We start from the raw sequence: 24432 nt of genomic DNA on the forward strand, positions 1-24432 counted from the left end.
TCATCTGAGCTCTTCACTGCATTTTGCCAGTGTTAAGTCATTCATCTTTGGATAATTAATTTAAGAATGAAGTTCAGGTCCTCGGACTTCTCTAGTCCAGTGCTCTAGTCAGTGGGGCATGCTCCTGGTGTTTTGAAGAAGTACCAAGCCTGGCTTTTCGGAGGCATCTTTGTAGAGAAAGTCTATGAAATGATTTCCCGTCTCCTCTTATCCAATAGACCGAATAGTGATCATTGTGGGAATGAATGTGATTAACCTCCAAGTGTGTTATGTTAAATGAATATGCTTCATTTAACCAGGAAGAATTTGATCTAAATTATTCATAGCCCAGCAAGAGAGAGGCAGTTTAGCAGATAGTAGAAAGCACACTAGATTTGGAATTCCGGCTCTGCCAAATCCTGGCTCCATGTGACTATAAGCAAGATAGATTCCATTAGAATGCCAGTAAGATAGGGCCTTTGAGGGATTCTTGGGATAGACAGGTGTACAAGGGAAAGAATTTTGAGGATCTTCGCTCATGCAATTGAATTTTCTTTTCATTCTTACTGCATTTGTTGATCTTGTCTGAAGATTACAGACATAGGGCATAAATGATGACCTTCCCAGTGAATTGTTCTTGGCCAACGTCAAGTACAAAACTATGGTGGTACTCAGAGCCCAGAGAATGAGAAGGGAGAAACTGAGGAAAGTCTTTTTCCTACAATTATGTAATCAATATTAGAATTCTCAGTCCTTTTCTTCTCTGTAAGTGGTAAGCATTTTGGTGTAGTTTACCTATTGCCTGGAAAATCCTTGTTTTTGTCATTTCTGTCTGTAGACTTTGTTCTCATGCTGAGGAGGCAATAAGAAATATATCTTAATGATTCTGAGACTAATGCATTTCTCCTGTGTGCTCAGAGGATAAGGCATTTGGTCTAGGTTAATACACAACAGAGAAAACCATTCCTGTTTGAAAAACCTTCTAAGAATAAATGTGAGACAGAGGAAAGGATTGGAGTGGGGGTAGGGGTAGAGGAATACTCCCAAGCCAAAATAAACTCTTCATTCTTATGTTATTGCATAAAATTAGGGTAAATATAAACATATAGCTGTACAAGTGCTTTCTATCATCTCACTTATGAACCTCTTTTCCTTTCTTTTTCAAATAGCCCACACACCAGACAACAGTTTTCTGGGATTTGTGGTAGAACAGCACCTGAATTCAAGTGATATCAAGCACATTAATGAAATCAAAAGGCAGAATCAGTCCCTTGTGTATGGCAAAGTTGACAGCTTCTGGAAGGTAAGTCTGATTTTTAAAAATATATCTTTTTAAAAAAATGTTTGTTCTGTAATATAATTAAACTTTGTTTCAGGGAATAATTAAGCTAAATTGTCAGGGCTTAATGTGATTTCCTTAGAAGTAAACACAAATATTAGGGAATTTCAAAGCTGAGTATTAGGGCATCAAACAAAGGTAGTCCCTGCTCTTCCATTTATTCCACATGGACAAATTCTTCATTCTCTTTTATATTTTGGAAGTAATGCTGTTTTAGTTTCTTGAGATACTTTGCTTTGAAGTGTCCCTGTCAAAAATAATGAGTGAGCCAGGAATAGTGGTGCGTGGCCCTACTGCCAGCTGCCAGGAAGGTTGAAGCTGGCAAATCTATTGAGTTCAGGAGTTCTGAGCTGTAGTGAGTGGGCTGTGCCAATCAGATGTCTACATTCAGCATTCCTCTCTTAAATCTTCTGGAGTGAGTGGAGGGCCAACAGGTTGTCTGAGGAGGAAGGGTGAAGCAGAGCAGGTCAAAGCTCCCATGCTGATCATAGCAGGATGGTGCCCGTGAATAGTCCCTGCATTTCTAATGTGGTAGAAATAGGGAGAACAAGTCTTCAAAAAAAAAAAGAATTTTAAGCTGTTGGACATCTAGTACTATTTGTAGAATAATTACCTGACCTGGGAATTACACTTTTTCCAAGAAGTCTTTGTTTTTGCCCTCTCTGGGCTTACATTCTAAAGGCCTGAAACTTCCTTAGATTGGTTAAAGAGCTGACCTCCTTGTCCTTTAGTTCAGTCATCACCGGCTAAATAGTGAATAGAAAAGCTTGCCACAGCTAAATGCCCCTCAGCTTATTTAGGTCAGTGATGGACAAATTTCAAATTGGGAATTTCAATCACAGCAAAATTTGTGACTGCATATATTTTGCTAAGAACCCAACACATTCTTTCTTTGTCTTCTACTGGAATGGTATCTAATACTGAAGCACTAGACTATATTAATGGTAAAAGTAGTAGAAACACAAGATTGAATGTGATAGACTGATAGCCAAAAAAGCATTTTGTGTAGAAAACCCCTCCTCAATACACACAGGTAGGTGTTAGTCATAGTGAAACATTTTATAGAACAGAATTGGTTTCTGGGTTAAGAAATGCCTGTCCACGTATGTATTTTGTTGTTGTCATTGAGTTGTTTTTCAGTCTTGTCTGACTCTTTATGACCCCATTTGGGGTTTTCTTGGCAAAGATCCTGGAGTGGTTTGCCATTTCTTTCTCCAGCTCCTTTACAGATGAAGAAACTGAGGCAAACAGGGTGAAGTAATTTGCCCAGGGTCATATAGCTAGTAAGTGTCTGAGGCCAAATTTGAACTCAGGAAATTGAATCTTCCTGACTGCAAGGCCCCATCTCCATCCATTGTGCCACTTACTTGGTATATACACATATTCTATATAGTATATTCCCAAAATGATCAGTAAGATTCCTTGAACTAGGAAATGTTTTAGCTGAAACGGTACAAATAAGTTTAGAACTAAAAAGGATTGCATGTTAATGGTTTGTGGGGTTTTTTTTCTTTTTAGAGCAGTGCATAGAAAGAGGACACATTCTCTTCTATCTTAATATTAATGTATTTCTGAGATATTAAAGTGTAATGAATGGGGGAGTATCTGAGTTAAATCAAGATGTAGAAGGGAAACTAACTAACCCAGAGTAGGTGTCTTTGTCATAAACAACCCATATTTTCCAAGTTTTTTAATACCTAAGACTCCTTATCATTTTGAACAAATGTGGCAAAAAGATGCCTTAATATTTAACCTGGGGCACATGAATGATTTCAGGGAGTTCTTGACTTTGGTTGGGGGGAAAATTGCATCTTTGTTTCAATATAATTGGATTCCTGTTTAATTCTATACATTTTATTTTACTTAAAAAATTTTTTTCTAAAAGGGGATTGCACAGGCTTAATTAGATTTTCCAAAGTGGGAGAGGGGCAGGAGAGGTCCAGGACACACCTTTTCTTTAAAGGATAAGACTTCCTTTCTGTTTTGTGAGGCTGCCATCAGACCCTTCTCTCTCAAGTGAGCACCAAGGTGGGGATGGGTGAACTATTTGGGTTGCAAAGGGTTATTTTATTAGGTTTCTATGAAGTTATAGTTCTTTATCCACCGACACTAAAATCTGCTGTTACCAAGGCATTTTTTTTTTAAGCTGGGACTCTGATAAGAAAGGAAATGTTTCTTGTTCCCATTCTCAGCTGGGTTGTGAAATGAGATCATGGGCAGGAGGAGGTTATTTTTGTGGGAGACTCAAGCTCAGAAGGTAAAATGAGAGAGCTATGTGTTAACCTTGTCACTCCTACTTCTCTGTCCACTCTCAGTTAGGGATGGGGAAAAGCCTGCTTACACTAACTTAATTGTATTGCTCCTGTCTCTAGAGTTGAGTCCTACTTTCTGCCAGGTGACTTTGACAACCTTCTCAGTTTCACAGATGGAACACTTAGGCCTAAAATCTTTTAGGGTCATTTTTTTTTAAAGAGATAGATAAAAGAAAATGCCATAAAGTGCCAACCAAGATCCCTAAGGTATTGTTTCCTTGGCATAAATATTTGAGAGCAATCCAAAGGTGTTAAAATTTTCTGCCTTTTTACAAGCCGTGTTTATTCCTCAAGCATGAGAAAAGGCAGACTAATACAATGTCTAAGTCAGTTTGATTTTCTTTGACACCAGAAGTTTGGTATGTGATTCTGAGTTTATTACATCATTCTAGTTTTGTATGCTGGGAAAGGCCCAAACAGATGTAGCACGTTTTGAAATTTAGCATAAATATAGGACATATTCTTGAAATTTTGAGCACAACACAGTGTGTAGGAGTTTAGTTTCTTTTTCCAAAATGCTCTCATCTGAAAGCATCCAGGGAACCAAGTACAAGGAACAGATGTTCCTTTAAAATGAGTGTTACTCAGGCCACAAATTTGTGTTATTGCCATTAACATTAGAATGAGCTACCCAGGAAGATTGTGGAGTCTTCTCACTTTCTCCCCCTCTGTATTCCACCCTTCCCACATTTATCTCCCCAAAAAAGAACTTTAGGAAAATAAATGTCAACCACCCCCCCCAAATTGTTTAGATAATTAGTTGCCTGAAGGTAGGGTATTGGACCAGATGAACCCAAAGTGGTATGATTTTGATCTGAGACTCTTAGGATTTGTGGTCATGAACTTCAGGAGAATTGCTGCCCAGACTAGTGAGAGGTATATCCTTTCTGGGAACCAAGGAATTAATTAAATGAGTTTACTCCTACCTATACCCACCAGTATAACTCACTAAGACTCCCTTTATCCATATGCATCTATGTCTAGCACTAGGCACCCTGACAGTGCAACTTACTCACTGGGCTCGAAGCTTCCAAAGGGTATAACTGTGAAAAAAAACTCTCTCAAGGAGAGTAGAATTTGAAGTGCTATATCACTCCATTTATCTAGAATTGGGATAGGGGGTGGGAATGCAGTTTTCCACATGAGTGAAGTTTCCATATAATGGAAAATTACCTCTAAGTTTCAAAACTTTATCATCATACCATTTATTACAAATAGTTTGTGCTTTTGATCACTTTTTGGTGGAAATATTTCTGAAATTGATTAGACAAAAATGATATCACTGAAAAGGATCTGAGAGCTAATCCAATTTTACTAATGAGGTAACTTAGGCCCAGGGAAATGGTTGTCCAAGGCCATGTAGCTAGTTAGTGACAAATCTAGGTCTAGGCCTCATGTAGTCTTATCTAAAGTTTCCCCCCTTTTACGGTGCCTCCCAATGTATCACACGCTTCCCCTACTTTCTTAAGCAGAGCATATAAATATAGTTTCACCTATTTTTAAGACTTATCCATCATTTTGAACATAATCAATTGTACTCTCTTATAATAAACTGACACCCCCATGGTCTCATGAGGTATTACAACGATTTGTTCTTCCAATGTGTGACCTCAGACTGAAATGCCTTTTTTTTTTCTTGTTATCTGATTTTGTTTTTTATAGTTTTTCCATCTTCCCTCATACTGTAAAATTATGTGAAACTAAGAATAAATGGGCTTGATGTGAAGGCCTAAGGGAATCATTCAATGAGTAAAGTCCCAAAGTTTCAGGGTATAGACTTTTTGTCTTCTATTTTGGCCCTTTTGCCTTCTTAGTTCTTAGTAGTGTTCCAGATTAGGAAGGTCAACTTCCAGATAAGCCCATTTTATTCCAACTCTAAGATTCTATAATTCTTCAGCTTAACTTTTCCCAGGAACAACTTGTCTGCTCAAAGAGGCCTAATGTTATCTACTTTCATGCTTCAAAAGCAGCTCCCTATGGATGCTTAAGAGCAGAAACCTGCAGAAAAGAGTTGTGCAAAATAATTGGGGGGGAAAAACATCTTGTTTCATGTCTGCCAACCCATGGCTCTTTGTTTAGAGGTTTTGATACACTATCAGGCCCTTGCCTACAGTGAAGACTAAAGAGGTGTAAGAGAGGTTAAATAGAAGAGAGCCTCAGTTTCTTAGAGTCCCCGTTGAAAATGCTTATAATAAGCATGTGACTTCATTAGTGCCCCGTTGATACGCAATTAAGGTTCTAAGTTCTTGAAATCAACATTCAACTTCAGATCCTAACATCAGAGGCTAATTCTTCTCACCCTTGAAATTTATACAAGGAGCTGCCACTGATTGCAACAGCAGGTATGTGCCCCAGCATCTCCGTAACTGCTCCCAGCTTGTGATTTACCTGTTTCTTTTGGAAAGGATGAGATGTGCACAGTTTTAAACTTGCATTTGGGGTTTGCAGTTAGCTGATTTGCTTTTTAGAATAATAATGTTCCAGCCTTCTCTCCTGCAGTAAGAATTCATACTCCTGCAATAAAATTGTTGTTCATTCTTCATTTCTGAAGGGGACCAATGACATCATGGGGTGATGTTTTGACTTGTTGTGTGAGTTGTGTTTAAATGAGGCAGAGTTGCATAAAGTCATCACCCTAAAATCTAGTGGTCAGAGGCACTCTTTAACTTAAGTGTAGGTTAAATGTAGTGTGGGGCTTTTGTTCATGATTCCTGAAGGGAATAGGAGCAAACCCCTTGTGGAACAACATTCCCTGATTTCACCAGGATTCCTAACCTAGTTTGCTGGAAAGATAGGGAAGCACAGAGTCATGAATGTGCAGGAGTTACATCACTTTTTATAATCTAGTTACTAGCCAGCTCACCAAATCTGAGTAAAGAAAGCATTCTGTAATTTTTAAAGGACTAAATGACATTTTCATGTTGGTTTGTGGCTATTCTCTTGTAGCATTCGGTTCTTTGTTTGTCCACACATCGGTTTGAGGAAGATCTCAAATGTCTTGACCCACAAGAAGTTAGCAGGTAGAACTTTCATGGATAGACAGTCTTTGGTTGGTCAGTGGATGAGTCAGCAAACGTTTATTAAACACTTAACACTTTGATAAGCACTGGAAATACAAATACAAACAAAAAGAAAGACAATCCTTGCCCTCAAGGAGCTGACACTCTACTGAAGGAAGACAACACATTTAAAAAAAAAAGCTAAAGGAGGAGGGCAAGGAGAAGGTACCCAGCAAGGGGGCATAATGGAGAAATCTTGAGGAGTGCAGCCTCATGACAAATGAAGACTTGCTAGCCTGGGTGTCTTTCTTAATTGGAGCTGGAAGGAGGAGGAGCCATCCCAGTGAGGAACACAGGGACAGAAGGTACTCCGGAGATATGAGTGCCTGGCCTGAAGTGATCTTCCAAAATGAAGTTACTTGGGCATGATAGAGAAATTTGGCACATACAGCCTAGTTTGGAAAGCTAAATATCCACATTTTGGTCCCGCTGATGGTAGACGAGGCTGACCCCAAACAAAATAATAGTTTAAGAGTTCAGCTTTTCTAAATTTTATCTCCTTTTCTTCTCTATCCCTTTTGATTCTCCTTAGGGCCTATCCTCACCTCTGCTTCAGGTATCTAGGGCCCATCCTCACTTCAACCTGTTTTCCTTGGGCAGCCTAATATATTCTTGCCTTTTCAGTCCTATCACTAATTTGCCTATCCCATATTCTTTCCTGCAGGAGTCTGTCCATTCTCTATTTTCTAAGGTTATAGCTAGTAATCTAATCAACTTAATCTGGGCTCAGAGTGAGTTTTTATTATACCTTTTCCCAGGGATATTTGCATTTTTGTTAGGGGATTCATAGAAATGTTAAAAGAAAAAAAAAAGAAATGTAAGCACCATCTTTACTGATGAAATCCTCAAGCATGATGTGCCACACAGGTAGAGCAGACATTTTGGGTCAGAGAGACCATTTGGTAACCCTCAAATCATACCACTACTTCAGCCTCATATAACGCCAACTCTAGTTATAAATTCAGAGACTCCAGACCCCTTCCCCTAGGCACATGAGTCCCCCAAGCCATCTAAGACAGCTGTTTACCTGTCCTGGAGTAAACTTGATCTCTGGATTAGTTTTTGCTGATGTCCACCTTTTAAAGTGATGGATTCGGATACTGGATATTATTATCCCTGTCCTTTTTTCCTCTTCACAGATGCCCACATGGATATAAAATGTATTGAACAAAACATACAAGGGGGAAAAGCAACAATATATACAAAAATATTTATAGCAGTTCTTTTGGTAGTCACAAAGAACTTGAAGCTAAAGGAGTGACAATCAACTGGGGAATGGATGAATAAATTATGTCACTTGAATGTAATATAAAGGTTCTTATTCATTCATTCATTTATGGTTACGGATCCCTTTAGCATTCTGGTGGAGACTATGGATCCCTTAGAATAATGTTGTTTAAATGAATAAAATAAAAATGCATAGATTTACAAAAGATACCAATTATATTGAAATACAGTTATCAGAATATTAAAAAAAACTTTACAAACTTTAAGTTTTAAACACCTGATATAATAGAATATTATGTGCAATGGTGAACGAGAAGGTTTCAGAGAAATCTGAGAAGACTTGTATGAACTGGGGCAGAGTGAAGTGAACAGAAAACCAGGAGAATAATTTATAGAATAACAGCAACATTGTAAAGACAAACAATTTTGAAAGTTTTAACTCTATTTGACCCAATAACCAGCCCTGACTGAAGAGGACTATTGGACCCATGTTATCCACCTCCTGAGAAAGAGGTGATGGATTTGTAAGACAAAATGAAGTCAGAGACTCATTTTGGACATGGCCAATGTGGGAATTTTATTTTGCTTGACTGTGAATATTTACTGCAAGGGTTTTGTCTCTCTTTTCCAATGAAGGAAGAGAGGTAGAAGCAAGAGAAAATAGGTTTTTGTTCATTGAAAATTAAATTAAATTTTAAAAAAAGAAAAAATCTGGAAAACAATAAAACAATGCCAGCCTTAAGCAGAACTGTAAAGTATACAATGTTTTCTTTGCCCCCCTTTCTTTCTTTTACAATACTCTCTTATCATCTGTATACCTGTTGCATTTCCACTCATCCATAGATGTACTTCGGTACCCTACTCAGATATGCCTTTCGTCTTCAACATTATCCCCTCCTTTTCTCACCTTTAGAGCTCAGGTGATGGAGGAGTGGGCCAGAGTGGAGACAGCTAATGGACTGAATAAACATAGCTGCAGGCCTCAGGCCAAGCAATAGGGAGAAGTTCAACCAGATGAACAGACCATGTTAGGTCCAGCAGATACAATAGATGGGTGGAACATGGTATCAAAAAAGCTTGATAGCAAGTAGTAGGAACCTAGGCTTGGGAGATGTAGTTATCCCTCCCACATCACGGGGGGTAGGGCTGCATGCAGCACTCCCACAATCTGGAAAATCCATGTAAAATTTTTTGGCCCTCCCTTTGTACCAGAGAAGAAGTCTGAATTATAGTATTAAAAGATAAAATATGTTGATATCATACCATACTATGCATACATTTTATGCATTTCTGAGTTTCTGAACTTTTTCTGTGTTATCTGCTGCCCTTTCCATGTCGTCTGCTGCATCTGCAAAACTCCAAAATTCTCATTTAATTTCTTACTCCAACCTAAGATACACTGAAACCACGATGGGGAAAGTAACAACGTGGAAGGTATTACTTTAGAGCTTAAAGGCAAGACATTACTTCCTGGAAAGGTTAGTGGGGACCGAAACAATATCCCAGTCTTGGAGAATATTGAATACTAGCAGCAAAATAAAGCAGAGATTCAAGTACATGGTGCGAAGAAAAACTGGTACAAAGAGGTAGGTTGTTCCTAAGAACCTAGGCAAATTTCCAGTTACAAAAACTTTAATATATGGTTTGAATGGGACTGGTAGGGAGGTTGACTTAATACTAAGCTGCTGAGCCTATGAATTCAAGCAATGGCAATGGCACTTTGCCATGGTGATTACTGATTGGTCCCAAAGCTTTGGGTGAGCCTGAGCTGATAAGTGTTAGTGAAGTTGCTTCTATATGGGAGACTTTGGAGAAGGATTGGTTCACTAAGTTGATAAGCAGAGGACCATTCTCTCAGAATGAGACTCGATTTGCTTTTGGAAGGAAGCTGATCAATGCTACTAATTCACCCTAAGATGAGAATGACCCATCACTTTCTTAACGCATTACCCCTGTCAGGGGTCTTTGCATTTTATAGGAGCAGACTTATTAACCCAAAAATAGATCTCTAATATTGGAGTTTAATTATATGGGATAGGCCAATAGGGGTATTATTTTTTTTAGGGGGAAAGAGAGTTTTCCTGTTGCCATTTAAATAATATCTACTACATGCAACACTGTCCCAGCCAGACCATACAAAAACCAAATTGCAACTATTATAACTGTGAGAAGGAAGAATACCTAAGTGTTGAGGGCAAGTTCTTCTTCTGGTGTAAACACTGAGGGCCCAAAGAGATCTCTGGGGTTCAGCAGAAAAAAGGAATGTGTTCCCAAAGCCAATCACTTGCTTGGAAGAGCATAAGGCCCAGCCAGCCAGCGTACATCCTGAGGGTGGAGCGATGCTGGTGGGTTCCAAATGGCTGCCTGCTCGTGCAATTCTAATAGCGCTGGGATGAGTTCATTTGTAGCTCTTAGTAAACACAGCTGTTGTGGTTGTAATTTGTCTCCAGACTCTTTACTATGACTCCAAACCTAACAGTTTGGCAACAGAGATGGGAACGATGGTGGTTAGGGGTGGGAAAAGAAGTTTTCTGAGAAGAAGAGAAGAACAGCAGTTGTGAGTGAAAGAAGGCCTTAGAGAACAATGAAGTGATGGGGAGATGTTTTTTAAAAAAGAAGAAAGGAAGGAAGGAAAAAAGAAAGAAAGAAGCTAGGTAGCATTGGCCCTGGACTCAGGAGGACCTGAGTTCAAATTCAGCCTCAGACACTAGACATTTAGTAGTTTGTGACCCTGGGCAAGTCACTTAACCCTGATTAGGAAGGAAGGAAGGAAGGAAGGAAGGAAGGAAGGAAGGAAGGAAGGAAGACAATGTTGGAGGAGGCAAAAACTGGCACATTTCTGTTGGGATGGTTGACGAAAGAGGTCTAATGTGCTGAAGTGACCTATGGTACTGGAAGAAGCCAGAGAAGTGATGTCTGATACTGTCTGGAAGACACTAAGAGATCACTCCCTTTGGGGATGGGAGAAGAGATGTTAAGATTATTTTTAAAGTTGGAGACAGCCTTAAATTTCTCTCAATTTGTAGCTATTGAAAAGGCTTGTCTTCCAAATGCGATAAGACACTGAGAAGAACAGCTGAGATAGCAGTTTGTTTATGAGATTCTTTTTTTTCTAAAGCAAACTGAGTAGAAAATTATTGGAAGTGCAGCCTATGGGGAAAATTTGTTTTGGACAAGAGTGCCGGGCACAGTCTGAGTTTTTCTGAAAGCACTGTCCACAGCATGAAAAGACTTAATGGCTCTCAATGACTCCCGGCAACAAATGGGTACTTGAAGGGTGTTCTTAGTATCAAAATCTCATGTTTGTGGTGGAAGCTGTGTGTGCCCTCTGAGTGTTCCCACACTAATTCCTGTAAATGACTACAGCATTGCTAGAAATGTCTTCTGCCTCATGCCAGCAGAGGCTGTGGAAGTCCTGAGGATGAAGGGGTAGCATTTCTCAAGAAGGAGAGAGAGAGAGAGAGGGGAATCTATCTCCCCATTCCCTGAGTTCAAAGAAGGTTTGTTTCATGCAGGAGATAGGATGTAATTGTGCTGTATTTTTAGTTTCGGAAAACGAAATAAAAAATTAAAAAGAGCCACAATTTGATAATGGGAAAATACTATACTGTTCTTGTCCTTACAAGATTGCAAGGTGAAGGAGCTCACACATATTCACTCTGTTGTGGTTGTTTAGTCATTTCAGTCATGTCCAACTCTTCATGCCCCTATTTTAGGATTTTCTTGGCAAAGATACTGGTGTGGCTTTCGATTTCCTTCTCCAGCTAATTTTACAGAAGGGGAACTGAAGCAAACAGGGTTAAGTGACTTGCCTAGGGTCACACAGCTAGTAAGTGTCTAAGCCAGATTTGAACTCAGGGAGATGAGTCTTACTGATTTTGAGCCCATTGGGCCGCCTAGATGCCTTTGAATTAAGCTACTACAGTGAAATTGCAGTAGTAGAAGCAGTGGGAAAGGTGAACACATGAAGATTTATGGCCTTTCTTGAAGATAAGCAGGATCATGGTAAAAACCAGTCATGGGACTGGAAACTGTAAATCTAGGGACTTTGTTTCTGTGATTTCATTAATGTAAGGTACTCCCAAAGAGGAACTCTCTACCAGAGCAGATAAAGTCTTAGGGAATTGCCTGGGGGTACTGAGAGGTGGGACTGGAATCCAAGACCTCCAGACCTGGAGACCAGCTCTTTTTCCACTACCCTGAGCTGCCTCTCGTAAATCACATTGATCCATTAGGCAGCTAGGTGGCACAGTGGATAGAGCATTAGACCTAGAGTTAGGAAGACCTCACACACTTACTAGTTATGTGACTCTGGGCAATTCCCTTTGCCTCAGTTTTCTCACCTATAAATTGGATAACAATAGCACCCACCTCACAGAGTTGTTTGTGAGGATCAAATGAGAAAATATGCATAAGATATTTAGTACATTGCCTGGCACTTAGTAGGCATTATATAAATGCTTATTCCCTTCTTCCCCTCCCTCATTAATGGGAACAAAATAAGCAAAAAATGGGGGATAGACACTTAGTGTTTCCCCTAGTAGATATACACTGTACATCAAAAACACACATATAGGGATAGATGTACATATATAAATAGATACAGATGTATAATGATTATGCGGATGTTTGCACATATATGTTTCAAAGATATAAACAAACGTTCCTTGTGCTTAAGGTGCTAGGGGTGGGGAGGGGCCGCTGGGAGGGATGCAGTCCATACACAAGTAAACAAAATTACATACAAAGCATTTGTTTTCAGTGCTTAGCATAGTGCTTTGCGCATTTGGTTTCTCCCTCTGACTAATAACTGCTAAAACGTTTCAGGACTAGATGAATAATTTTTTCCAGAAGTCTGGAAAGCATAGCACTTGCTCTTCTTGGAACCTGGTTTACCGGTGGGCAGCAATCTTGCCGTAGGAGCCGCAAGACAAAACTAAGTGATGGTTTTAAGTAAAGAATACAAACTGTGAGCATGGCCTGCTTATGCTGAGTTTTGGGGGAGGGGAAGAGCCAAAATGTACATTTTCCACATTTTTATTCTGAGAAGTTATGACATCTGAAAACTTGTCAAAAACAGAAAATATTAGATCTAGCTTAGTAATGTGCTTCTGAAATAGTATTTAGCGTTTATATAATCTTTTATTCTTAAAAGATTGTTTAAATGCTATGTACTCATGTGTCAGCCTTTCATGATGGCATTTCAAGTTCTTCAAAACCTGGTTCTCACCTACCTTTCTGTTCCCTTTTCTTATTATTCCATACAGTCTCCATTTTACTCAGACTTGGCCTATTTGGCCTTCCATGGCATTCTATCTTCTGCCTCCATGCCTTAATACAAGTGGCTCTCCATTTTTGTGAATGTACACCCCCATTTCTAGCTCTTAGACTCACTAACATCCTTCAAAGCACAGGACTTGCTGCACAAAGGTCTTTCTTGACTCACTACCTCTCCCCTCTCCATTAGCACCCTCCCACTCTTAAACTTGTTTTATATATGCTTTGTATTGTGTATCTGTTATGCCACCCCCACCCTTGAATGTAAACACTTTCAGGGCAGGAACCATTTGATTTGATCTTCGCATCTTCAGTGTTTAACACAGTACCTTACTTGGTGACCCAGGGGACAGAACACTAAAGTTGGAATCAGGAAGATGTTTATTAGATGCTTGCTAGTTATGTGACCCTGAGCAAGTCACATAACTTCTCTTTCAACCTCAATTTCCTCACCTACAAAGTGAAGAAAATGATAGCAACTGCCATACAGGTTTGTTGTGATGCTCAAATAATAGCATATACATAAAATGCTCTGCAAGCTTTGAAGTGCTATATAAATGTTAGCTGTTATTATTACTTGCTTAGTATGGGGAACTCCTAGTGGAGAAGCTCCAGCTACAAAATCAGATCCCCAACCTTCTCTGAGACTTCTAGGAGAAAGTTCCCTAAGAGAATTGAAAGTTTATGTATCTTGCCTAAGATTGCACAGCCAAAAGCTGGATTTGAACCGAGGTCTTCCCAACTCAAAAGCTGTCTACCCATTACATCAAGCAGACTATCAATTTGTACAAAGTGTGCACTTAAGGTACATTCGTTGAATTTAATTTAATAGACTCTGGAATGTACCACCCTGAGAACAGAATTGATCTGTGTTTGGGGGAAATAATAAGTTGACCTTTCTCTGTGACTGTCCTGATCTCACTTTGAAGGAGGCCAAGGCTTGAGGAAAGGTCAGTGGTCTTATAGAATTTGTCATCTTAAAGTTAGCTATCTCCCATATTTCTCTGGTTTCTGAGATTCTTTCCAGTTGTGCATCATTCTTTCCTACCTGCAAAAGGAAAAGGACCTTCCTTTTCCCTAGAGTAGATTATCTCCACAGCCTCCTACCCCAAAGTTACAAGCCAGAGCACAGTTCTCTACTGATGATGGGCAGAAATGCCAAAGAAAACAGGCTTGGTTCTATATTGAATCCTACAATGTCTTTTATCACCACAGTGAAACCTTTTATCACACAAGTGGAACCTGGATGAGAAGTGACCTGACTCTATTGCCCCCAAACTTAAATGAAATAAAACTCTGCCTGAAAACTAAATAGGGGCATCTAGGTGGCGCAGTGGAGAGAGCACCGGCCCTGAAGTCAGGAGGACCCTCATTCAAATCCAGCCTCAGATCAGACACTTGACACTCACTAGCTGTGTGACCCTGGGCAAGTCACTTAATCCCAATTACCTAAAAAAAGACTAAATAGCTTTAACCTTGTCATTAGCCAAAACCAAATAATTTGTTAAGGCCCTAAATTGCATATGACTGTCCAAGATGTTGTATAAAGAGAACCATACAAACATTATCTGCATTCAGGTAGTTTATAATTAAAGACAGATACCACTAACATACCCAAATATGTGAAGAATATATAAGCAAAATAAAACTGGAAACTAACACAAAAACAGACAGAAGACTTTTTTTTTTATTGCATAAACATCAGACCTGTGTATTTGGAAAGATGGCAGAATACCAGCTCTGATTCTCAGGTAATGACGTGCATATTCACATGTGGCTTATCTCCTTGTTTTACTCTCTGCCACACCTGATAGATCCACAAATGACAGGGAGAGCTGGGAGGGACCATTGGAATGAGTATAGCAGCACAAGGGAAACCCTGGGGGAAGGGTGCATAGGAGAGTATCAGGCCAGCTGCATACATCCTTGAGAAAAAGCTTATGTTGTATGTGGCAGACAGGTGAGTGACGGACATTAGTCTTCACTTTGCTGGGATTTAACTAGTCTTCCCTTTAGTAGCACCTGACCTGAATTAACACAAGGCATATAGACTTCTCTTCCTATCCCCCTTGAACTCCATTGGGTTTTTATTGCCTCCAAGCTCAAAAAAAAAAATGCTGCTGTCATTGGCTTTCATTGTCCTTTGTACCCAACCCTCCTCCTACCTTTCCAATCTTCTTACACTTTACTCCCCAATACTCTTTGATCCAGTGACATTGATGTCCTGGCTGTTGGAGGAACAAGATACTCCATCTCTTAGCTCTGGGCATTTTCTCTCGCTATTCCCAATACTTGAAATGCTCTCTCTAGTCTGGCTACTCACCTTCCTGGCTTTACTTTAAGTCCCATCTAAAATCCTACCTTCTACAGGGAACCTTCCCCAACCCCTCCTAATTCCAGTGCCTTCCTTCTTTTAATTATTTCCTATTTATCTTGTATGTAGCTTGTATTTTATATATTTGTTTTCGTGTTTTCTCCCCCATTAGATTTATGTGCTCCTGGAGGTCAGGGACTGTCTTTTCCCTCTTTTTGTATCCCTAGCTCTTAGCACAGTGCCTGCTACACAGTAAGCACTTAATAAATGTTTATATTTTGATTGATTAGCCCTTGGTAAGACAACAAACAGTATTTCAGTTCTATCCATTTTAGTGGCCAGGAAGATTGCACCTGGTTCAAAATATTTTGCAAACCAGAGCTTTTAACACTTTAGATTTGAAACTGAAAATCCCAAATTCCCCAGAGAGCTTGTCCTGAAAGAGATGTATATTTTTTTCTTTGTTATTTGTTTTGAGTGATAATATTAACATGAAATGAATTGGAAATGGGATAATTGAAACCACTGACAGTTTGAATAATAGCTCAAAAATGTGAAGCGGAAACATGGTAGCTTCATTGGGGAATTTCCTTGCATTTGAAGAAAATATTCTTTTTCTATTCATTGTATTGCTGCATTTTTAATAGACTGGAAGGGTTTTGTTGGGAGAGGGAGAATAACAAGGAAAAATACATATGCAGACCGTATGTATTGGTTACTCAGTTAAATTGACATCAGCTGCATTTCCTCCCTTCTTCAGCATCAAGTAGGGATGAGTAGGCCGTTCTTGTTTTGTTGATGCATTGTATTGGAGAATAATAATAGTTAGAACTTTTCAGTTTACAATACACTTTCATTACCATAACCCTATGAGTAGGTAGTACAAGTATTATGATCGCCGTTTTATAGATGAGGAGATTGAGGCTTAAAGAATTTGTGACTTTCCAAAGGTCACTAGTAAGAAGCAGAGGATATGTCTTCCTGTTGAGGTAACATAATTCCTGAAATACTCTGATCTTTTGATATTTTCCCCCACATTCACACTCTTTCTCTCTTTTTACTCATTCTTTTCTCTTTCCTCTCCTCCTCTACCTGCCCTTCTATCTCATTTTTTCTTCTATTTTCTTATTTTATTAGGATCTCACATTAGCCTGTTGTTGTGAGGGATAAGCAATGATGAATGAAACAGGTTTTTTTTGATTGGTAAATGAATAGTATTTTATATTCTTAAAGCCTTTCAGGCTAAAAAAAAAAAGGTAAATTCCCAAGCATGGTATCTGTCTGAGTATTTTATATTATTTTAATGGCTATTTGCATCACTTGACTCCAGGGTGAAGTATTTCAGTTTTGTTCTTTCAAACCTAAAATAGAAAGAAAGTTGTTTTACCCAGCAGATATGATGCTTTAGGAATACTCACAAAGGGATTTGTGTAAGCAATTTCTCATCCTCAGGAGGAAGATGTAACTGTAACTTTCTAGGATTTCACTTTGCCAGTTGGATGAGAAGTTGAGAGTGTTTCATTTTCCACTGTGCCCATCTTGAGATAAAGGCAGTCTTCTGGTATCTGAAGACAGAGAGAAAGTAGTATTAGGGGAGTTATATTTGCAAATGTCAGTAGGAATTCTCCAACTGAACATCTGGATGGAGTTGGGCCAAGGAGATATGTATTTTAAACACCTCCCAGTGAAAAAAAATAGTCTGGCCATTTTCATTCCAGCAAATACCTAAATGAAAGTCCAGGAACTGATTTGTATTCCATATGGCATGCTTCCCTTCATTGGTCTCATTTTAACCCCTTCTTGGAACCTACATTTCCCTCAAGAAAAGGGGAGGAGAGGGGCAAGTAGGTGGCACAGTGGATAGAACACCAGCCCTGAAGTTAGAAGGACCTGAGTTCAAATCCGGCCTCATACCAAACACTTGCCACTTACTAACTGTGTGACCCTTGGCAAGTCACTTAACCCCAATTGCCTTAAAAAAAAAAAAGAAAGAAAAGTGGAGGAGGAAAGCATACTGTAAGATTTAGAGTTTAGACCTAGAAGGGACTCTGGCCGTCATCTAGTCCAGTCTTCCTCAGGTGAGGTGCTTAATGCTCAAAAGATGGAAGACCAGGTTACCCCAAGTCATACTGATAGCCCATGGCACACCCAAGAGTAGAACCCAGGTCTCCTGACTCCCAGTAAAGTTCTCTTTGTGCTATATAGAACAGACGTTTGTCACATATCATAGTATTTCTATTGTTCTCTAAAGTTCAAAAGAAATTCTGCCAAATAAGGGTCTACTTATACACTATCCAGTAACTACACCAAAATATATACTAGGCTTGGAGTTAGAAAATTTGAGTTCAAATCCTGCCTCTCATACTATTTCTGTGACCCAGAGAAAGTTACTTAACCTTATGTTCTAAGAGGGAAAATAATGTACACCTATAGGTATATATAAAATATAAAATATATAAAATATATATATAATATAAATAAAATAATATTAAAAAAGATCAGATAATGAGCAGAAGAAGTGCTATGGCAGATGTTAGCACCATTTAGGCATCTGTATTTTTGAGAATTAGGTTGTTTATTGTCCTTAACGTTAATGGATGATGGGATATAGGGATGGCTGGCAATCACTCTTTGCCTTCTTAAGCAATGCTTATTCTTTTCAGTACTTTTACTTACCACCTAAAGACAATTGGACCTGGACCTGTCCATCCAACTTGGAGCTGAAACATTCTATAGATGTTGTGTCTCCCTTTAGAATGTGAATTCTTTAGAGCAAAGGTAGTCTTTGCTCTTAGCACAGTGCTCTATACATAGTGAGCACTTAATAAATGCTTCATTTATTCTTTATTGATTCATTGATTCAGTATCATCAGCCATTAGCATGCACTGTGAAGTAGAAGTTGAACACATAGCATTTCCACGTCTTTTCTTTGAATTTTTTTTTTCCAAGACTAGATCAGAACAGCAGTATGGCTGATGATATTTATGAATGTCCAGGTAAATACTTGAAAAACAATTTTTTCTTCTTTCAAAAACATTAAAATAATTTTCAGACATCTTAGGCTATGATGTTGCCCATTGTCTTAGTTCCAATTAAGATACCTTGTAACATCAATTATTATTTTATTTTTGCTCTCAAATATAGAATATCTCCCTTCAAAATTCTTTCAAATTCTGGTGACCTCTGCAGAAGATGATAGTGAAATATGTGTTGTCCTTTGGTGCTTTTTATATCATGCTCAGACTTTTGTCTTTAAGAATTTCATGGATTTCTGAAGATCTTTGCACTATGTATATAAAACAACAAACTGGAGCTTTTAAGAGTTTACTTGAACTTGGAGATTTCTTTTTAATATAGACTGCAAGTCCTAATTAATATTTAAAAGCTATTGATTCGTTTCTGCTATGGGCTGACTGAATGTGGTTTGTTCACTTTGATTTTACCCTAGTGTACATAATATAATAAGAAAACAACAGAGGAAAAAAAATGAGGGGAAGGACTTTTCCATTACTGAAAGGAATATGAGGTTGCAAAACGGGTCTTAGCCTATACAGGCTTTTCAGTTACTCCTAAGTATTATGCTTTGCCCACCAGGTGATTGGTGGTGCTTGATTATATTAGCGTCAGCCCAATAATTTCATTTACCTGAATAACTGTAATTCCATATACTTGCCAGTATTTTAAATACAGTTTTATGAAGTTTATAATACTACTTTAAATATCAGTTTCATAATTTTTTTTATAGTTTGAGAGACAGCATGATGTAGTGAATAGCAAGCCTACCTTAAAACCAGAAACACCTGGATTCATTTACTACCTCTTGACACATACAAGCTCTGTGACCCAGGGCAAGTCACCTAACCTTTCAGTTCTCTATTCAACTCTGTAAGTTTGAAAGAAGGCACCAGCCTGCATTGCTAGAGGGAGTTTACTATAGCAATGAAATTGCAGGTGTCCACTCACTATCCGTATCCTAAAGAATTTTTACTTATATATTCTTATTTAACCCTCACAACAACCATGTATGAGGTATGAAAAACAGTATCATTATTATTGTTATTAGTATTATTATTTTTTTTTTTACAGAGTAAGAAAGTGAGACTCAGACATTTAAATCTACTTAAACCAGAACTTTCTGGGTGTCAGTTTTTTCATCTGCAAAAATGAGAGGGTTGGACTAGATGACTCTAAATCTATGATCCTTTGGCCATTGGGTAGTCTCAATTCTGTTATACATTTGAGAGAGCGAGAGTGAAGAGAGAGAGAGAGAGAGAGAGAGAGAGAGAGAGAGAGAGAGAGAGAGAGAGAGAGAATTTTTTTAAATATACATAAATACTGTGAATCTAACAACCGTTAAGCTGAATTTTTTAGATTTATCTGTCTTTCTCCTCCCTATAGATGAACTTGGACATTTTCGTAAGTTTTGATCCTGTGTTCAACTTTCACTTGATCCCTATTTGGAAAGTATTAATTACCTCTTTTACCACAACTTTGCTACTCAGTCTGAGCACTAAATATCCCTCAGCAACAAGTCATTTTTTTTAAAGTTGATTCACCTAGCTACTAAAGCACCTAATCTTCTACAGTTCATTAATAATTAACATTTAAATGGTGCATTAAAATTTGTAAAGGATTTGCATATATCTCCATTTTCAGATTAGGAAACTGAGGCCTGAAGAGGTAAATGATTTGCTCAGGATCACAATCCAGTAGATGTCTGAGGCTGGATTTAAAAGATAGCCTGACTCCAGCGTCCAGCACAATATCCATTCTCCACCTAAATGCTTCTTGTCTTCTTTCTTATCTCTTTCTTCAGTGGACCAGAAACTCTTTTTATTTTTTTGCTTTTTGGTGAGGCAGTTGGGGTAAAGTGACTTGCCCAGGGTCACAAAGCGAGTAAGTGTGAAGTGTTTGAGGCCAGATTTGAGCTTGGGTCCTCCTGACTCCAAGGCCAGAACTCTATCCACTGCACTGCCTACCTGCCCCTAGAAACTCTTTTTAAGGAGAATACACATGACATCACTGTGTTTGATCTGAGCTATTCCTTATTTATTTAGAGTTCTCAGAACTCCTCTTTCCAGGTAAAAGATGATAATGATAATAATAATAAATAGCTAAAATATATGGTATTTACTATGTGTTGTACATTGTGCTAAGCACTTTGCAGTCATTATTTCATTTGATTCTCACAAGACTGGAAACTAGGTGCTATTATTATCCTCATTTTACAAATGAGGAAACTGAGTCAAACAGAAGTTAAGTGCCTTGTCCAAGGACTTGCCACACAGCTTGAGGCTGGATTCGAACTTGGGTTTTCCTGACTCCAAGCCCAGCTCTCCATGCACTGTGAGATGTAGCATACAACCCATCTTCTTTTTGTTTGTTTTACAGCTTTCACTGTTCTTTTTTTGGGGGGTGGGGAAGCAGTTAGTAAATAGATTTTTTCCCCCAATTATATGTAAAGATAGGTTTTTTTGTTGTTTTTTTTTGTTTTGTTTTTGGGGGTAAGTGACTTTCCTAGAGTCACACAGCTAGTGAGTGTTATGTGTCTGAGGCAGGATCTGACCTCAGGTCCTCCTGACGCCAGGGCTGGTGCTTTATCCACTGTGCCATCTAACTGCCCCTGTAAAGATGGTTTTCAACATTCATTTTTTTATAAGATTTTGACTTCCAAATTTTTTCCCCTCCTTCTTTCCATCCCCCCTCCTTAAGACAGCAAGCAATCTGATATAGTCATGTTGTGAAAGAAGAAACAGAACAAAAGGGAAAAGCTACGGAAAAAAAAAAGAGAGAGATAATAGTATGTTTCGATCTACATTCAGACACCATAGTTTTTTCCCTGGATGTGGATAGCATTTTCCTTCAAGAGTCTTTTAGAATTATCTTGGATCATGTATTGCTGAAAAGAGCTAAGTCAATTATGGTTGATCATCACATAATGTTGCTCTTATAGTATATAATGTTCTCCTAGTTCTGCTGACTTCACTTTGCATCAGTTCATGTAAGTCTTTCCAGGTTTTTCTGAAATCCACCTGCTCATCATTTCTTATAGCACAGTAGTATTCAATTACATTCGTATACCACAACTTGTTCAAACCATTCCCCAATTGATAGACATCTCCTCAATTTCTAATTCTTTGCCACCAAAAAAGAGCTTCTGTAAATATTTTTGTGCATGTGGGTCCTTTTCCCTTTTTTTTATGATCCTTTTTAGATATAGACCTAATAGTGGTATTGTTGGATCAAAAAGTATGCATAGTTTGATTGCCCTTTGGGCATATTTCTAAATCATTTTCCAGAATGGTTGGATCATTTCACAACTCCACCAACAATGCATTAGTGTTCCAATTTTCCCGCATCTTCTCCACTGTTTTTTCATTTCCCTTTTCTGTCATATTAGCCAATGTGATGAGTGTGAGGTGGTTCCTCAGGGTTGTCTTAATTTGCATTTCTCTAATCAATAGTGATTTAAGGCATTTCTTAATATGACTATAGATAGCTTTAATTTCTTCATCTAGAAACTGCCTGTTCATATCCTTTGGCTATTTATCAATTTGGGAATGACTTGTATTCTTATAAATTTGACTCAGTTCTCTATATATTTTAGAAATGAGGCGTTTATCAGAGACACTGGCTGTAAAAAATTGTTTCCCAATTTTCTGCTTTCCTTCTAATTTTGGTTACATTGGTTTTGTTTATACAAAAACTTTTATAATTTAACATAATCAAAATTATCCATTTTGCATTTCATAATGTTCTCTATCTCTTGTTTGGTCATAAATTCTTCCCTTCTCTGTAGATCTGGCAGGTAAACTATCTCATGTTTTCCTAGTTTGCTTATGATATCACCCTTTATGTCTAAATCATGTACCCATTTTGACCTTATCTTGGTATATGGTGATAACAACCCATCTTCTTAACAGACTAGTCCCTTATCACCTTTGACAATGTTTAAACCATTTAGCAAATCAACATTAAGGTTAAATGAAAGCAAACAGCTTTATTCTCACTTTGGAAAGAATTTAAGTACATTTTATTCCTAAATTTCTGTGATTAGCATTGTCTTTTTATTCATTACTTTTTCTTGATTTTGTTCTATCTAATTCCAGTTTTGTCAGACTCTTTAGTAATTGTAAGGGGACAATGACTGAAGGGCTGATCAGAATGTGGTTTATTAGGGAAAGATTATCTAGGATTGTGGAAGCAGGGTCTTGGAACTCCAGGTTCTAAGGATGCCTAAAAAATCTATCATGGAAAAAATTATCTAAATCATTTTTGATTAGGGAAATGCAAATCAAAACAACTCTGAGGTACCACATCATACCTATCAGATTGGCTAACATGACAAAACAGGAAAATAATAAATGCTGGAGAAGATGTGGGAAAATTGGAACACTAATGCATTGTTGGTGGAGTTGTGAACTGATCCAGCCATTCTGGAGAGCAATTTGGAAGTATGCCCAAAGGGCTATAAAACTGTGCATAGTCCTTGACCCAGCAATACCACTTCTGTATCCCAAAGAGATCATACAAATGGGAAAAGGGCCCACATGTACAACAATATTTATAGCAGCTCTTTTTGTGGTTGCAAAGAATTGGAAATTGAAGGGATGCCCATCAGTTGGGGAATGACTGAACAAGTTGTGATATATGAATGTAATGGAATGCTATTGTGCTATAAGAGCAGGCAGACTTCAGAGAACCTGTATAGACTTAAATGAACTGATGCTGAGTGAAGTGAGCAGAACCAGGAGAACATTGTACACAGTAACAGCCACAAAGTACAATGACTAACTTTGACAGACTCATCTCCTCTCAGCAATGTAAGGATCTAAGACAACTAACTCCAAAAGCCTCACAATGGAAAATGCTGTCCACATCCAGAAAAAGAACTATGGAGTCTGAAGGCAGATGGAAGCACATTATTTGGTCTTTGTTTTCTATTTTTATTTGTTTCTTCTTTCTCATGGTTTCTCCCATTGGTTCTAATTCTTCTTTACAACATGACTAATTTGAAGGTAGGTTCAATATGAATGTATACATAGAGTCTATATCAGATTGTATGTTGGCTTGGAGTGAGGGGAGGGGAGAGATGGGGAAAAATTTGGAACTCAAAATCTCATGGAAGAGGGGGCACCTACATGGCACAGTGGATTGAGCACTGACCCTGAAGTCAGAAGGACCTGAGTTCAAATGTGGCCTCAGACCAAACACTTGACATTTACTAGCTGTGTGACAGTGGGCAAGTTGCTTAAGCCCAATTGCCTTAAAAAAAAATCTCATGGAAGTGAATGTTGAAAACTAAAAATAAATAAATAAAATTTTAAAAAATCTATCATGGAGCAGAGCAAAATGTATGTGTGTGTAAAAAAGATATAAATATGTGTACACACATGCGTGCATATATATATATATATACATATATATTTTAAAGGAAAACTGAAATATGAGAGGTTTTCACTGCCCAAATGAAGAAAGGTTCATATTTGGGGTGGAACAAGGCAGGAGGAACATTGTCTAAGAATCTTGCAATTTGCAGAAAAACAAGTGCCTTCAAAAGAAAAATGGAAAAGAAATTGAGACCTTGATAAATGCTTCAAAGAAGAACAAATCAAAGTATTCCCTTCCTCAAGGAATAGAAATACATTAGAAGGTATTGGGTTTCAGAAATGTATAAAAGATGAAAATAGCTAAGGTGGGAGCTGTGACAGTTATTGGACGGTGTAATAACTTGGAAGCCAAGAAAAGTCCTTACTAGTTTTCCGTTGTCAGCCAGTAAACCACATCAGAAGAAATCCACAGAACAGTATGTCGCCAGCACAACAAAGGAAATTCTTAAATCACTTTGGGACAAAAGTATTGACTAGATAGCTTCATAATGGAAGTTTCATTTAAGCATGAGGCTGGAGAAGAAGTGCCTAGGA

At 38.2% G+C, this 24432-nt stretch overlaps 1 protein-coding gene across 1 annotated transcript in view; it reads left to right on the top strand.

Moving 5' to 3' along the window:
• The window catches only part of MGAT5 (alpha-1,6-mannosylglycoprotein 6-beta-N-acetylglucosaminyltransferase), a 378389-nt gene that overhangs the window by 279587 nt on the left and 74370 nt on the right, over window positions 1–24432 (top strand). The window contains 1 exon segment of the mRNA XM_078146828.1: window positions 1149–1282. Coding sequence (XP_078002954.1) covers window positions 1149–1282 — 134 coding nt within the window.

This window comes from Phascolarctos cinereus, unplaced genomic scaffold (genome assembly GCF_003287225.1).
Source record: "Phascolarctos cinereus isolate Bilbo 61053 unplaced genomic scaffold, phaCin_HiC Scaffold_726;HRSCAF=1367, whole genome shotgun sequence".
NCBI classification, from domain to species: Eukaryota; Metazoa; Chordata; class Mammalia; order Diprotodontia; family Phascolarctidae; genus Phascolarctos; species Phascolarctos cinereus.